Source organism: Oryza glaberrima, chromosome 1 (assembly GCF_000147395.1).
Source record: "Oryza glaberrima chromosome 1, OglaRS2, whole genome shotgun sequence".
Taxonomy (NCBI): domain Eukaryota; kingdom Viridiplantae; phylum Streptophyta; class Magnoliopsida; order Poales; family Poaceae; genus Oryza; species Oryza glaberrima.
In genome coordinates, this window is record NC_068326.1 from 311697 (window position 1) to 327919 (window position 16223).

Sequence of the window (16223 nt, forward strand, 5' to 3'; positions counted from 1 at the left end):
TTCCTACCCTACTACTCTTCGTTGTACGTAGCAAAATAATTATTTGGACTAGTTTTTTTTTCTCGAGAATTTATTTGGACTAGCAATGGGCCATGAAGACATCTATAGGCCATGCAAATGCTTGTTGTGCTTCATGCTTGAGCTTGCACTTTTTACACATGTGCCACTGGTGATTGAAATGCCTTGTACCTCAATTCTCCTGTTTCCTTTGTTTGTATTAATTTTGAACTTCTGGATCATTGCAGAGGTGCTCATGTGACTTTGCAACACTAATGTATGTTGAGCTTTGGTGTGAGGAAAAATTCAATATGCTAGCATTAGGACCTCCAGATTTTTCGCACGAAGAGTCGGTCTGTCTCTTATCCTTTCTTCAACTATTACTTTCTTGTGTGTGATTTTAGCTCTACCGTAGTTTTTCCACATGCCCATTTATGTTTCTTGCCTTTTTACAGTTGCCCCCACATATTGATCTACTGGTTGCTTCATTTACTCGCATAAATGAGCTGGACAGCATTTATGGGATCACACTGGCGAATGAGGTTTCTCATAAAAAAATTCTCACTATTTTTTATTGAGTTTTGGTAGGCTTAGGTTCATACTTTCTATATGAACTCCAAGTTATTCTTAAAGTGGTCATTGGTCATGGTACATTTCTGTATGAACTTATAAGTTAGGGCTATCAGATATACATGTGTAGACCCATTATTTAAGTGTTAAGATCTTAAAGTTATGTTTTCCTCTTGTTTGTCGTTATTATTCTCTTTGAGCAGATAACTTCACAAATCATTAGATATGAGCATGAGGGTGATTGGAGTAGTGCTCTTGAATATCACGATTTACTTGTAAGATCAACTCGAAAGGAGAACCATGGCAGTTTGGCTGGGACAGCATTGACTGTACCATCTGATGTGCCTTCTAAAGCTGAAGAGAAGATGCTGAACTGGCAAATGCACAAAGGTCTGATGAGATCTTTGCAGAAGACTGGATGTAGTCATGTCCTTGATGTCTACTGCCAAGGTTTAAGCAACCAAAAAAGTTGTCTTCAACAAGATTCAGAATTTATTGATATTCAAGTTAGTACATATTTCATATAACCTTACATCCTGCAACATTTTTTCCAGTAGTATGGCCTAATTTTTATTGCCTGTCATGCAGTATGAAGCTGCTTGGAGAGCTGGAAATTGGGATTTCTCCTTTTTCATTCCATACTCTTCTCAGCCTTCTACCCATTCCCAAAGTTACTGCCTTTTCAATGGAAATTTGCACAGGTCCCTAATTTTCCTTACTCTTAAGTTACACATCTCAATGCTTTTGCATATTTATAGCTGAAAGAATAGCTTATTATCTTTAGTATTGTGTTGACTGTTGAGAAACAAAAGGCATGGTTAATAATTTATAGTATTGTAGAACCTGTTACCTTCGATTGAATTTTAAGGACTCAGTGGCATGAACTGACTAAGCAAGATAGGTACGACCTGGACCTAGGCATTTTTTACCATATTAGATGCATATTATCAGATCCATACATAATATAATTGTGCTATTTATGCCATTCTATCTAGAATATATTAGAAGGTGTGCATTGCACTTTGTTGATTGTTGGATTACAAAGTTAATACGTGTACTTTCTTAATTCGGCTTACTGGATCCTTGAAATAAATGAAACAAGGGTTTGTTGAAAAATAGTTCTAACTTCGGACCAATAGAAACCTGTTACCTAACTTCTCATATACAACTTATTTCTCCATGCTTTAGTTGCTTAAGAGCTCTGCAGAATGGTGATTCCGAGGAGTTCCATGTGAAGCTTTCTAACTCCAAGATGGTATTTAATTTCATCTGTGGTTCACTTCCCTCTGTTGGATTTATTGTGAATCTAGCTTCTAATACTTATTATTTTATCCCCTTTTAGGATCTTGTGCTGGCTCTTTCAAATGCTAGCAAGGAGAGCACAAAATACATCCATTCTACTGTTATCAAACTACAGGTACTGGCTTGTTATCTTACAATGATATACTTGTTGTGATACTTGGTATGAGGTACATTGTTACTCTCTTTTGTTATTTTATAGATGTTAGATCATCTTACTATGGCTTGGGACCTACGATGGAAATTCTGTCTCAATCAGACATCAAAGTCTTATGTTGGAAACAAGGATTTTTCTCCAGTTCCAACTGTTCCTACAAGGATGCAGGTTTGTTTCACATCTGTTGTAGTCATATATAATATTTTGGCTAGTTCTCTCATTATTTTGTTTGAAATAAATGCGACTCAATTTACATTCAGATTTCAGATGTAAGTTTGGGAACTGTTGTTGTGTCTATATCTATTTATGTAACCTTTTTAGGTTGCCATGTGCAAGCGTTCGCGAAAAAGGTTGCCATGTGCAAGAAATACCCCCACTGTTTCACAGCATTATACATGTAACACTTTAGCATGCATTGTCTGTTCTTATGGAGATAGTTCTGACATGATCTTCTGTTCAAAATAGACAATTGGTTTCCTTCACATACATGTAACACTGTCAAACGTGCATCGAGGTTGATACAGACCAGTCACTGTCTTATATTGACTTTTGTATCCTCCCACTGATTGTAAATCACTTTGGATGCCTAAGATAGTAGAATAGCTACATGTACATGTTCTTTTTCATTCCCCATACTAAGATGCTTGAGTTTGTTTGGCCGAGAAAACAACTTTAAGTCTTTTATCTCTGAAGAGAATGCACATATGTATATGTGGTTTACCACTGTCTTTACTCTTTAACATTCCTTGTTTAACTATTTGAATTTTCCTTGTGGACTAATCGTTTCCTACATATTTTGGTTGTAGTTGGAACTGCTGAATAAAGAGTGGACTTTCATCCTGTGTCAAACAGAACGTAACCTTGACCTTTTGGAACCTTTTCTAGCATTCCGCAGTGCCGTCCTTAAGATCTTAGGTTCTGAAGAGCATCTCAGAGAACATTTATTTCAATCTGCTTCAGCACTCCGGAAGGTTGTCTTGCTGCTTTTAACTACAGTCACAGTTTCATGCTCTTTCTCATAATAATTCTGTGGTTCCTTTTCTGGATTCAGGGAGCAAGATTTTCTTTGGCTGCAGCTGCTTTATATGAACTCAAAGAACTTCGTTACCACATGGATCATCAAGCTATGCCAAATTCTTATTTCCTATTTAAGGTAAAAAAAATCACCTTATGTACTCCCTACTGAAACATATGTTTCTATTCTTTTCAACATAATCCCAAAGGTAAGTAGAAAGGTATAGCTACTTAATTTGTTATTTCAATCCATGAGCACTTTGAGAAATTTCATTGTAAAAAGTGGTGAAGAGCATTTCTGAGAGCTGCCAGTTAACCTCCTACTTTTCTCCTTTGTTGCTGGCTTTGGGCATGTGAGCATCAGCCACATAGCAAAGCTCTACACACACCATCAGCTGGCAGAGCAGCACTTGCCTTTCTGCTTTTAGCAAGGCAGGATAAACTTGTTGCATATGTTGGCTACCATATCAGTTAATTGCATTAAGTCAGCATAGTTAGTCTAATTTGTCTGTTAGCTGTGTTATTCAAATATTAATAAACAGATAGATTGGTTCAGGTGTTTGGCTATTATATATTAGTACTTCAGTACTTCATTATCATCATTTGTACTTAAAGTTCCTAGACTCTCCTCTTCTTTGATCTAGCCTCAGAGCCTCTAACCATGTAATAGTGACGCAGATGGTTACATGAGGTTCCTACCCTCTGTTCTCATATCATACATTCGTACCCAACAAATTAAGTACTAGTAGTACTGGTTTTAAATGATCAGTCCATGTAGCCTTTCCAGTACACATTTAGTTCTTAATCGGCCTTGTCTTTTTAATATTTGTTGATAAGTCATCTTTTAATATTAGTGTCCCGTTGGGGACAAAAGAGCTCTATAGTTCTAGAGAATTTGCCCTGTTTCCTATAAAATCCATGTAAAACAAATAGGACTAAAGTTGCCCATAGAATTGTTATCATAGCTTTGAAACTGGGAATCGCTCGAACCAGCAAGCCCACTGGTTCACTGGTTTCGATTGGTGGTTCCTATATAATAATATTATAGTGGTTTGGAAAAATAAAACCTAAAGTAAGCTGCCTTTGTTGATAATATTACACATATTGGTTTATATATATTGCTTATATGTTGTGAATTATCTGTGATCAATGAAGTTCATGTCCTGCCTTTACACTCCAGCTTGAAGAAGCTAAACTGCTGAGAGCTCAAGGGCAGCATGATATGGCTATAAATCTTGGGAAATACATTCTAAAGAACCATCCTGATAAGAAGAATGTATCAGATGTCTATCGATTAGTTGGCAAGTGGTTGGCTGAAACAAGATCGAGCAAGTAACCATTTATTTCTACTTTGTGCTTTGCACTTGTTTCATGTATTGAGAACTGTTCTCTATTTTCTGTTTGTGATATATGTATATATATATTGTAGTTCAAGAACTATCATTGATGACTACCTAAGGCATTCCGTAGATTTTACTGAATTGCACAAGAGCCCAGACAAAAAGTACAAGTCTAGGCAGTGCCGAACATATTTCCATCTAGCGCATTACACAGATGGCTTATTCAAAAGCTATGAGGAAAGACTTTCATCCAATGAATGGCAAGCAGCTCTGCGATTAAGAAAATACAAGGTAAGGAACTAAGTTTGACAGTGGCATCATATCGATATCGAACTTGAAACTGTATATCTCAATACATTTTCTATTTAATGCAGTCTAAGGAGCTGGATACACTGATGAAAAGACTTAAAAGTTCATCAAAGGTAAGCACTGCATTTTTTCATGGTGTCTGAAAATGTCAAGGAGCATGGGCACTGTTGGCTACTGCATACTAATCCTTAAAATTTTCAGAGTGAAAAGACTGATTACTCAGTGAAAATCCAAGAGTTACAGAAACAACTTGCACTTGACGAAGAAGAGGCAGGGAAGATTCAGGTGTGCATGTGTAGTTTAAAGTATATAAAATATGCCTCTCATGATGCATTCAGTCAAATTTTCAATACGCCTATCTGGTCACAGACCTATCCAACATCGAGGTCCTGACTCCAACTTAAATATAGCATTTGCTGCTATCACAAATTCATCACGCACTATATCAATAGTACTAACCAGATCAATAACCATATATCCACAAATATTGTGCTTCTGGCCACAGCAACCACACTGTTCATTTTTCTATGTGTGCATGATGCGGTGTTCTAAAAAAATTTCTAACAAAAACACCTGGATGATATTTTATGCCTTCACAGTGCACACATGCCAAATTTAGCGCTAAAATTCAAAAAAGCAGCAAGGTAACAAACATTATTGCCACTATCATGCATCATTCTCCTGTACTACTCTTTTCAGTTATCCAGAACCTGCATCATGTGCTGTTGTCCTGTACTACTCCCTTTTTTTTTGTCATCTACAGTATTTAATATCGACAAGTTGGACCTTGAAATTATGCATGTGCATAGAATTACAAGAGCCACATCCTTGGACAAGCGTGAATAATTTGATTTAGAAAAATGGGAGTGTAATGCTTGCATTCCAGTACAAAACCGGACAGGTTAAGGAGTAAAGTTGACACTCAAAACTTTATGTACTGAAAATTTTGCCTCTCTTCCGCATTTATACATCTACATTTCATTAATTTCTATATTTATTCAAAAAATTGAAAAAAAATGAATAAGTGATTTTTGAAATTTTTGGTAAAATGGTGTAATATTTATACCTGGAATTGCCAATAGGAGCAGCAAATCCAAACTCATTTATATATTAGGATGTTGATTTAACTTGAAATTTGAACTCTCAATATCAAATGGAGTGACACCACATAATATTTTTTAGGAGAACAGGCCACCACAATATTCTAGCTTTGAAATACGATGGTGCATGTTTACTGCTCTGCATTGTATACCTACTATTTTAAACATTCACTGAACTCTCTTATTAGGATGATCGGGACAAATTCTTGAATCTAGCGCTTCAGGGGTACCAACGCTCACTCGTTGTCGGTGGGAAATATGATCTACAAGTGGTATGCCATTTCCATTTCAAGATCTTATAATCTTTGAATCAGCAGGTGCCAGTTAATGTCGTGTAATATGTAATCCTGTTCATATATGAAATCTCCTGCTTGTTATTGTTTCATATTATTTCAGTCACAATATGCTTGTGTTGTCACTATAAAAATGTTTTCATATGGTGTGAAGTATTCACCTCCTGCTTATCATTGCAAGTTGCAATCATCCATTTTCGGATATAGTATTGTTTCTTGTGTTAGTCACAATATGCTTCATAGTTGCTCTGGTATTCTTTTAACATTTAATGCGAAGCATTCATCTCCTGCAAATAATTGTAAAGCACCCATTGTCCTTTATATGTCATTGCTGTTATCGTTTCTTGTTAAGAGTTGTTCCTGTTTCAGTCACAATGTGCTTGCAGCAATAAAATTGTTCAGTTTCTTTTGTACGCTGTGCTCTTTGTATATCTCGGGGTATAGGGACACTGTTATTTATAGCAGTGCTAAACATACGTTCAGGTTTTCCGGTTGGTCTCACTATGGTTTAGTCTTTTCTCAAGAGAGCAAGTTGTGAAAGCAATGATGAAAACAACAAAAGAGGTAAATCTTCAAATTTCACTTATTAATCTCTTGGTGCTTTTATCAGCTTCATGGAAATGTTCTTATTGTATAGGTCCAGTCCTACAAATTCATACCATTGGTCTATCAAATTGCTTCTAGACTTGGTAGCTCAAAAGATGCGCAGGGCTCAACAAACTTCCAGGTATACATGTCTTACTCTTTCAGAGATTTGTTTGCATTGGGTAAACATGAATCTTATAACGCCATCTTTTTTTTTCCTTGCAGAATGCGCTAGCTTCTCTTCTGAAGAAAATGGCCATTGATCATCCCTATCATACAATATTTCAGGTATTGTAGTTGCTGATCTTTATATATGTCGAAAGGAACTAAATGATATGTCAGATAGGATTAACTAGCCTGCTGAATGCCTAAAACAATATGACATTTCAGTAATGTAACCGCTAACACTAAGGCAAAATATACTAATATAGTCTGCCAAACATGAGCTCTGGGATGGGGCCTTTGAATCATTTCAAATCACCTGTAGCCAGGTCATCGTTTTTGAGGGGTGAGAGTAAGAAATCATTCTAGACACCTAGAGGCTCATTACAGAGGTTCCAGTGTCTAACTACGACTGCGGGTAAGTTCTACTGAGGAAAGGATCCAATACACTTAAACATTGTCAAATCTCTACTATATATAAGAACCACATGGTGGTGATGGTGAATCTGCCATCCCACCACCTCCAGAGTTGCGGATCTTCTAAAGCTGGTTATATATATCTTTTATGCATTTGGTTGGCTTTTTGTGGATTGATTGTGAATTATATATGTTTTTCCTCAAAAAATATATTTTGTTTTCAAGTTTATTACTTATGATTTATATTTTTAGATCTGCTATAATGCACAGGTATTTTTATTGTTATTAAAAAAATACTTGGAATAAGATTAGAGTCAAACGTGTCAAACTTGAAAATAAAATACATTTTTAGTGTTATTACATCTATACTTGATTCTACCCTTATTCCTTCTAAGTTTTTTTAATGGCAATAAAAATACCTTTGCATTACAACTGATCTAAAAATATAATTCATAAGTTCTAAACTTGAAAATGAAATATATTTTAGTGCACTTACATATGTGCTTAAAATGGCACACATTCTCAGTTTGTTCACTTACATGACTCTGCAATTAGCTCATTTACGTGTACTTTATGTATTTGAAGGCAGCTGCAGTGCATTTTAATCATTCTCTAGAATTAAGAGTCATCTCTTTTGCCGTTTTAAGCATGTTGTTTGGTACTCAGCTTTTGGCTCTAGCAAATGGTGACCGCGTCAAAGACAAGCAAAGGAGTAGAAGTTCTTTTATTGTAGACATGGACAAGAAACTTGCTGCTGAAAATCTGTTAAAGGATTTATCTTCTTCTCATGGAGCTTTGATTCGTCAGGTTTGCTACTCTTTTCAAATATCTATATATTCTTATTCAGTCATCTCAGATGGAAGTCAAAATGCATTTGTTGTTAAAGTGTACTCTTTATTATGTTCATTTGCACATCTTGTAGATGAAGCAAATGGTTGAGATCTACATTAAGTTGGCTGAACTAGAGACCAAGAAGGAGGTAGTTATCTTTTCAAAAGCAACTTGTGCTAGATTTTTGTCCATATTATCCATGTTAAAATATTGATGCCGTCCATCTTATTATCAGGACACGAACAAAAGAATTCCACTACCTAGGGAGATCCGCAGCATTTGTCAGCTTGAACTTGTAAGGGAAATTTTACTTCTATGAACTTCTTCTTGTACTTCTATGGGGGATAACTGGTTTGTGCTATCACATGCTAGTAGTGCTTGGTAGAACCTCTCAAATCTCTGAATTAAAAACTTATAGGTGGAACAAAATTGCTTCGTTCTGTTCGTTTATAAACTTTTTTATTCTTTGATTGAAGAAACTAAGAAGATAGTTTTATGTACTTAAAAAACCTAACATTCTAGCGGATGCGTTGTGTCACAGCAATTTTGATAGCTTTTGTTTCCTATTATTGCCTTCATTCCATATTCTTTTAGTTTATTGATAGCACTGGCGGTCCATTTCAAATTATCCATAGAAATTTCACTTCTCTGCATTTTTTTTTGAACCATTTCTATTTGGTTTTGGTAGGTTCCTGTTGTAACTGCTAGTATTCCAGTCGATCCTAATTGTCAGTATGAAGAAGGTTCCTTTCCACATTTTAATGGGCTAGCAGATTCTATTATGTAAGTTGGTCTGCAATTTACCCATTACTTGTGACTGAAGATTTACCTTTTGATCTTTATTAACTGTTGGGACTCTTCCATTGTGGTAGGGTAATGAATGGAATTAATGCTCCGAAGGTTATTGAATGTATTGGCTCTGATGGTAACAAATATCGCCAACTCGCAAAATCTGGAAATGATGACCTGCGACAAGATGCTGTATGTTCTTATTCCTACATTTTAAGCATGAGAAAGTTTTACAAGAATGCATTTACCATGTATTGTTTGAGAGCTTTCAAGTACCAACAAAGTTCTAGCTTTCTTATTTTATCTTTTTCTCCTAGCCTATATACTATGAATCTGCTCATTTAACCTTGCATCATGGGATGTCTATCTGTGTGTTAATTTGTGATCCACATAAGTGCCCTAGATATTTGTCTTCATTAGCAAGACTACATATGTATTTCAGGGAAATGATTAGTACATGTATTTGCATAGCAACTAGTGTGTACCCAATTGCTAGTAACAGCTAGTGCAAAGTATGACTAAAACAGTTGGGCTACTGGCATTTGACCATATCGTAGAATACTATCTGTTACCTACCGTAAGCAATTCTGTTTAGTGGGACAAAGGAGACATGGTTTGGAATAATGCCTGCAGTATACTTTTATCTCTTGTCATAGTGCTTTACAGTGTTATTATCTCACATTTTTAGACTATCACCAAACTGATGAGTTAGCAACAGGAAGTAAACATAGCAACCAGCTACCATTGTAGTTCTGTCAGTATTTTTTGGTCACTGTCTGCTAAGGTCAATTGAAATGAATTGCGTGGAGAAATTTTTTTCAGCAATGGCCTATCTTGTGGATGAATGAGTTGTGCTATATTGTGTACATTTACAGGTGATGGAGCAATTTTTCAGTCTAGTAAATATGTTCTTGCAAAATCACAGAGATACATCTGAGAGGAGATTGAGAATTCGCACATATAAGGTAGAAACAAAATTCATGAATTTGAATTTAATCAAGAGATTCGCTCCTTTTCTTTTCATTATTGTTCTTAGATATCTTCATGTCCATCTTAGTTTTTCATTATACCTTCTTTGTAGTTTACACAAAATTTTAACTAGTTTATGTAACTTAGGTTGTTCCCTTCACCCCAAGTGCTGGTGTTGTTGAATGGGTAAACGGGACTGTTCCTCTTGCTGAATATCTTGTGGGAAGGTATTCTGCGTGCACGGTTCCTGCTATTTTATGCAATATACATTACAAATGCTTTATATTTATGTGGTTTTTTCCCCTTTGGTCCATACAGTACAAGAAGTGGTGGAGCACATGGAAGATATGGAACTGGAGACTGGACATATCATCAATGCAGGGAGACCATGACAAATGTATGTTTACTTGTGGAACTTTTTTAAAAAATATTTGCTATTTATACCATGACAACATATGTCCAATACTCCAATCTAAAAGCATTTCTTTTTTTTAATAGGAAAAAGACAAGAGGAGGGCGTTTGTCAAAGTCTGCAACAACTTCAGGTCTTCTGTTATCTCTTATATTCATTTGCTACTAGGACAATATGGGGACACATGAAAACATGGCATTCACATACATTTCTTTGTCCTGTAATACCAGGCCTGTGATGCACCACTTCTTCCTTGAGAGATTCTTGCAGCCTGCAGATTGGTTCCAAAGTAGACTTGCTTACACAAGAAGTGTGGCAGCAAGCTCAATGGTAATCTTTGTAGTTAATGAGCAGTATATGAAATCATTTGTCTGGATCTGTACTGGTTACTGGAGAATGATAAGCACTGGCTGTCAATTTTGTCGGTTCAGGTAGGATATATTGTGGGACTTGGAGATCGTCATTCCCAGAATATTCTCATTGATCAAGAGACAGCTGAGGTTGTACACATAGATCTTGGTGTTGCATTTGAACAGGGTCTCATGCTTAAAACTCCTGAACGGGTATGTGATGAAGCATCATATTTGTATTCCTAAAATTGTCATCTTGCTGTTTACGTTTGTGAAACTCTGGTGTGTGTGAGTTTTTTTTTAACGTAAAATGGATGTTTTATATTGTCATTTTCTTTATATGTACGTACGTATTTTCCATTTTTTTTCTTTTGTAATAGCCTGAATTAAGTTTTATACCTCTACTTGCAGGTTCCATTTCGCCTGACGAGGGACATGATAGATGGCATGGGAGTTACTGGCGTTGAAGGTGTATTTAGAAGGTGTTGTGAGAAAACTCTTTCGGTCATGAGGGCAAATAAAGAAGCGTTGGTCACTATTATTGAAGTATGTTTGTTATCAAAAGGCTTTTTATGTATCTGGAAAAATCAATATTTCAATTTCCCCTGGTAACATATGTAATATGCCAGGTCTTCGTCCATGATCCGTTGTATAAATGGGCTCTTTCACCACTGAAGGCTTTACAGCGTCAAAAGGTAATTGAAAATATATTAATTTTCCTCATGGTGTGCACTACTGTGTTCTAAGATTCATCTTGTTTCTCTTTTCAATGTACATTGAAAGTTGTTGGAATTACTCATTAGTGCTGAATGTTGTTCACTGCACTCCAGTGCAGGGTTCATACAACCAGCATCTACTGGGCATACATTCTGTTTGGACTGTCAGCATTATGACTAGTACCAGCCAATATTTAGTATTCAAACAAACTTGCTGGAATGTTATTCCCAAAACTAAGCCCTTTGGCAATGCCATAGGAGCGAGCCCCTATTTGTGTCATGATGCTATGGCAAGGTTGCTTTGTCTTACTGCATCAGCTACAGTGCCATGGTGAAAAGGGTTTAAAATAAAAAATGGCAAAGGCAAAGGTAGTGTTAAAGAAACACACACCTATGCCCATAAAGGTTCTATGCAGCAGGTTGACAGCCTGCAGTTAATGATGGAATGTAGATAATATGTTGGATTATATATAATTGTATCAAAATATGTAAAAGTTTATTATAAATGTATCTTTAAAGCCTTTTTAGTACGTATAAAACACGGGAGTAAATGGTCTGTCAATTTTACAAGCATAACAAGTAAATTCACAAGTAAACTTTTAGCACCGCTATGTGGAAGACAAGTATGCAGTCGTAAGTTATGTAGCAAATGAATATGCTAACCTATATTTTTGCAGGAAAGTGAAGACATTGACTCGTGCTTGGATGACTCGCAAGAGGCTTGCGAGGGCAACAAGGATGCAGCCCGAGCTATCCTCCGTGTTAAGCAGAAACTAGATGGATATGAAGATGGTGAAATGAGAAGTGTACAGGGCCAGGTAACCAAGCACTCTTTGACCCTTGGTGATGCGTATGCTTGCAAAGAGGAAATATATGTTTATGATGTTTGTATTTGTTGATGCAAAACTACACATTCCTTTATGTTTGGGTTTCAGGTGCAACAACTGATACAGGATGCAGCAGATGCGGACCGGTTGTGCCAAATGTTTCCAGGGTGGGGAGCATGGTTGTAAGCAGTAAGCACTATGCCACTATGAACAAAAAGATGGAATCTGAGCCAAGGCAAAAATGTGCCCATGAAGCTTTTAGTTGATGCCCTCAGGGTGCTCTCCCACGCATACATTCGTACTGTATGGGATGGGATGGGTTGCTACTTTAATTGATGCCCTCACTCAAACAGCGGTAGAGGTAATGACAAGACAGTGGCATTTGGTTGTTGGAAGATTCAAAGGGCATGTCTACATACATCAAACAGCTGATGCCTTTCGCAGTTGAACACGATGAGAAGATTTTCTTGGCGTTTGCCCAGGCACAAACAAGGTGCGGTGTACAGTGTTGAGTGTTTCCTCAACCCCCTGTTACGATGCAATGTAGAGCTGACACACAAACGAAAAACATAGTTTTTTTTTTTTTGGCCATCTGTTGGTGCGTGAGCGTGTACATTATCGTAGAAAGTTTTTCCTGTATCATTATTTGAGCAGCGCAGCGCCTTATGTATCGATCGATTTTTGCCCAACAGGCAGAGTTTTGCGTTAATGAGTCGTTATCTGCATTGATGTGTCTCCTGACTCCTGAGAGCAGATTGTATGGTGGTGCTTTGATTTTTTTTTTTGTCGATTTTCATGGTGCCAGAACTGCAATCGTCTAAAATATGCATGTACATATGATGTCCTAGTAACTCGTAACTGAACAATACATGAACAATTTTTTTAAAGAAAACTTTGTTGGTATAACCGGTTACAATACTCGATCGCATGTTGTATATAATTACATAGGAGTATATAATAGGGTGCGACGACGTTAGCAGGGATGACCAAGAGGTTGATTGACTCGCGAACGGAAATAAAGGGGTTGTTTAGATTTATGTCATTTCAAACCATATCATTTTCGGCTAAAATTGTTAAAGATGTATGTAATTCTGCTAAAACTTGGCAATATTGTCAACTTACCAAAATTTTGACAATATAAAAATTTAGTAAAATTTATTTTGGCTACAATCTGAACAACCCCAAAATACTTCAGGGCGTATTTATATATTACTAATAGATAAGAAGTTATTGTTTCCGAAATAAAGAACTGGAAAAGAAAAGGAGGAAAGGGTGAAAGAGAAGGCACGGCCCAGTGGATGCATGATGATGGGCCATGGCCTGCTTTGTGGAGTCCATATCTGATCTGATCTGAGGGATAAAAAGAAAAAAAGAAAAAAAATCTCATCTTCCAATCCCAATCTGGTCTGGTGGAATTCCTGAATCCGGGTCGATCGAGAGCTCACGATGTCGGCCATGGAGACCGACATCAACGCGCCGCCGCCCCCCGCCCCCGCCCCCGCCGGCGCCGGCGAGGGATCCTCCTCTGCCGCCGGCCCCTCCTCCCGCAAGCCCAACAAGCGCTTCGAGATCAAGAAGTGGAACGCCGTCGCGCTCTGGGCATGGGGTACCCTACGCGCATCCTTCCTTCTCTACTCCCCCCTAACCCTAATAATCTTAACAATCTTCTGAGTTCTGATTTGATCCTTGTTCCTCCTCCTCAGATATCGTCGTCGACAACTGCGCCATCTGCCGCAACCACATCATGGATCTATGTCAGTCCGCCCTCCCTTCTCTTCTCTTGTTCTTTTTATTTCCCCTTCTTTCTGTTACTTTTTATTAAGGGCGATTTGAATACTAATCTGCTTCCTTGGCTGCAGGCATCGAGTGCCAGGCGAACCAGGCCAGCGCCACCAGTGAGGAGTGCACTGTCGCTTGGGGTACGCTTCCATCCACTTTTACCCACCAATCACACCTTGTTTCAATTGCCGCATGCTAAACTTTTCTCTAGACTGGCTCACCATTCAGGAAGCAAATCTTCATGTATATATCACTCCGCCATTTGCCATGACCAATGTCTTAATTATCCCATTCATATATATATAGCTATTGACTGATGCCTGTTAATGTGTTATTCTGGTTGATCAACTGTCAGTCCACTAGGCCAGTAGTCTCTAACCAATTTGAACTACACATGTTCTGTGCCTCTGTTCTTGATGGATATGGCTCAGTGTAATGATGTAATCGTTGTGTTTTCAACTTTAGGATACCAGGTAGCGTATTTTTTTCAAATTGGAGAGAGTGATTGACTTATAATGTAGTGTAAAGATACATGTGTATGTGCTAAGGAAAATGTTTATGTGCTAAAAAAAATGAAACCAAATCTAACTACATGCAATGTAGTGGTTTTTGTTAACAAGTGTGTAGTTGAGATTTTGAAAAGAAGTTGTGTATTCTTTTACATGGATACGCGCATATGGTTCCAAACCATATTTTAACACATCATCAGGTAAGATTGGAGGACACCCAAGCGTTCTTCACCCAGTGCATATTCCTGAGCTTTGTTGCATTAACTCCACTACCATGCTCACATCTTTATTCTTATTACTCATAGAGTCAAGTCATGTTTCTGAAATTATATTTAAGTCTTTTCCATGTTCCTCGTCAAATGACCATCCTCAGCTCATATCTAATCATACTACAGTATTCGTAATAGAAGTTCACCCAGTTTTATAGTTCGCAGTGCTGATGGTTCCTTATTGAACTGAAAAAGCAAGTGTGGTTGTAGACTTGAACTAATGTCTAATGGTGGGATGGAGCAGCCATGAGTCCATGGAATTCTAGCTTCCTTCATATATTTTGTCTATAACAAAGGAATTAACAATTAACATTGAGACATATTTGGATGTGTATTTGGATTTAGATCTTTATTAGACATAAGAATTTTGAGATTAGCTATTGTTGAAGCTACACCTGGTCGTGTGGTTGATGTTGTCGTAGACTTGTAGTTCTATGGTACTTAAGGGGAGTCAGTTTGATGTATGTTCTGGTACTGGCAGGGCAATCTAGATATGACCCTGTGACAGGCTAAATTCTAATGTTCAATGTTTGATAACAATACCAGTTTCTAGGTTTCGTTAATCATTGATATTTGTTTGGAGTAAATTCCCCAGGCATATACTACAAGTAACAAGTATGTAATGACTCTCTAGACCTAGGCCCTTGATATTATAATCTGCCTTCATAATTGAATAATAAAACTCTGTAAATTATCCAAACATACTCTGTTAGCCATGAACCAAATATCACTGCAAGAAATGTATATGTGGATTAATTTTTTAAAAAAAACATTCAAAGAATTTATGCATAGCTGATGTATTCTTTACTTTTTCTGATGGTGCTTGATTTCATCCCTGATTTATTCTTGGTTTTCCTGTATATGATATTTGCTTGGTTGAATTGTTGAGTCTTAAGCTTTACTGGATCTAACATGATTTGCTTTCGTGTACACCAGGTGTCTGTAATCATGCTTTTCACTTCCATTGCATCAGCAGGTGGCTCAAGACTCGCCAAGTGTGCCCGTTAGGTAGTTGCAGTTCCTGTGTATGATTTCCTCTTGGAGTTAAGTATGTTGGTCTGTGCTGATCAATAGCTCTTGTTCCATCTTGCAGATAACAGTGAATGGGAATTTCAGAAATATGGGCACTAGACACCACCTGCTGTCTGCGCTTGTTTGTTGCCACGGCTGCGCTACAAACACAAGCCGTATCATCTGCTGAACAGCTCCATCGTTAGCTTCTTTTGATGCCTTACATCTATCGCTGGACGTTTATCGTGCGTACTTGTCCCATACAGGGATTGTGTTTAGATGATTTGTAGAGAGGGTACTGTATGGCATAAGATCCTTCATATTAATGTTCTGTGGGTCACATATCAACTTGCTATTTTTGTATTCAGCGGTTCTCTCTCTATTTTGCCTTAAGCTGTGGTACCATTTTAAGTCCAGTGCTTGCTTTTGATTGCTTTTCTGAGCTTTCCAGGACATGGAATCGAGCCTGTGAATGTCGTCGGCCGGTTTATCCTTTCGACTAATAATTTAAATTGTCC

General features: G+C 37.4%; 2 protein-coding genes across 3 annotated transcripts in view; both read left to right on the top strand.

Moving 5' to 3' along the window:
- The window catches only part of LOC127759931 (serine/threonine-protein kinase ATM), a 35713-nt gene extending 22851 nt beyond the window's left edge, over positions 1–12862 (top strand). For both annotated transcript variants that reach the window (XM_052284142.1, XM_052284143.1), the window contains 32 exons: positions 246–350; positions 453–539; positions 771–1073; positions 1156–1268; positions 1756–1822; positions 1910–1984; positions 2069–2191; positions 2830–2994; positions 3075–3176; positions 4218–4369; positions 4467–4668; positions 4752–4799; positions 4888–4971; positions 5975–6058; positions 6563–6643; positions 6717–6806; positions 6890–6952; positions 7910–8050; positions 8166–8222; positions 8310–8369; positions 8763–8857; positions 8947–9055; positions 9739–9828; positions 9980–10059; positions 10151–10229; positions 10331–10377; positions 10475–10574; positions 10676–10807; positions 11006–11140; positions 11224–11289; positions 11988–12128; positions 12246–12862. In XM_052284142.1, coding sequence (XP_052140102.1) covers positions 246–350; positions 453–539; positions 771–1073; positions 1156–1268; positions 1756–1822; positions 1910–1984; positions 2069–2191; positions 2830–2994; positions 3075–3176; positions 4218–4369; positions 4467–4668; positions 4752–4799; positions 4888–4971; positions 5975–6058; positions 6563–6643; positions 6717–6806; positions 6890–6952; positions 7910–8050; positions 8166–8222; positions 8310–8369; positions 8763–8857; positions 8947–9055; positions 9739–9828; positions 9980–10059; positions 10151–10229; positions 10331–10377; positions 10475–10574; positions 10676–10807; positions 11006–11140; positions 11224–11289; positions 11988–12128; positions 12246–12323 — 3354 coding nt within the window. In that variant the 3' untranslated portion in view covers positions 12324–12862. The remainder of the gene's footprint in view (positions 1–245; positions 351–452; positions 540–770; positions 1074–1155; positions 1269–1755; positions 1823–1909; positions 1985–2068; positions 2192–2829; positions 2995–3074; positions 3177–4217; positions 4370–4466; positions 4669–4751; positions 4800–4887; positions 4972–5974; positions 6059–6562; positions 6644–6716; positions 6807–6889; positions 6953–7909; positions 8051–8165; positions 8223–8309; positions 8370–8762; positions 8858–8946; positions 9056–9738; positions 9829–9979; positions 10060–10150; positions 10230–10330; positions 10378–10474; positions 10575–10675; positions 10808–11005; positions 11141–11223; positions 11290–11987; positions 12129–12245) is intronic.
- Positions 12863–13513: 651 nt separating this feature from the next.
- LOC127775911 (RING-box protein 1a-like) lies at positions 13514–16121 on the top strand. Its single transcript, XM_052302226.1, has 5 exons — positions 13514–13743; positions 13841–13891; positions 13997–14056; positions 15631–15702; positions 15788–16121. Exons 1-5 carry the CDS (start codon positions 13584–13586, stop codon positions 15823–15825), a joined length of 381 nt encoding a protein of 126 aa, XP_052158186.1. The 5' UTR covers positions 13514–13583; the 3' UTR covers positions 15826–16121.
- Positions 16122–16223: the final 102 nt, after the last annotated feature.

Coding starts and splice junctions, on each gene's coding strand:
- LOC127775911 (XM_052302226.1), top strand. CDS start 13,584: ATGTCGGCCATGGAGACCGACATCAACGCGCCGCCGCCCCCCGCCCCC. Junction 13,892..13,996: donor CAACCACATCATGGATCTAT/GTCAGTCCGCCC, acceptor CCTTGGCTGCAG/GCATCGAGTGCCAGGCGAAC. Junction 15,703..15,787: donor TCGCCAAGTGTGCCCGTTAG/GTAGTTGCAGTT, acceptor TCCATCTTGCAG/ATAACAGTGAATGGGAATTT.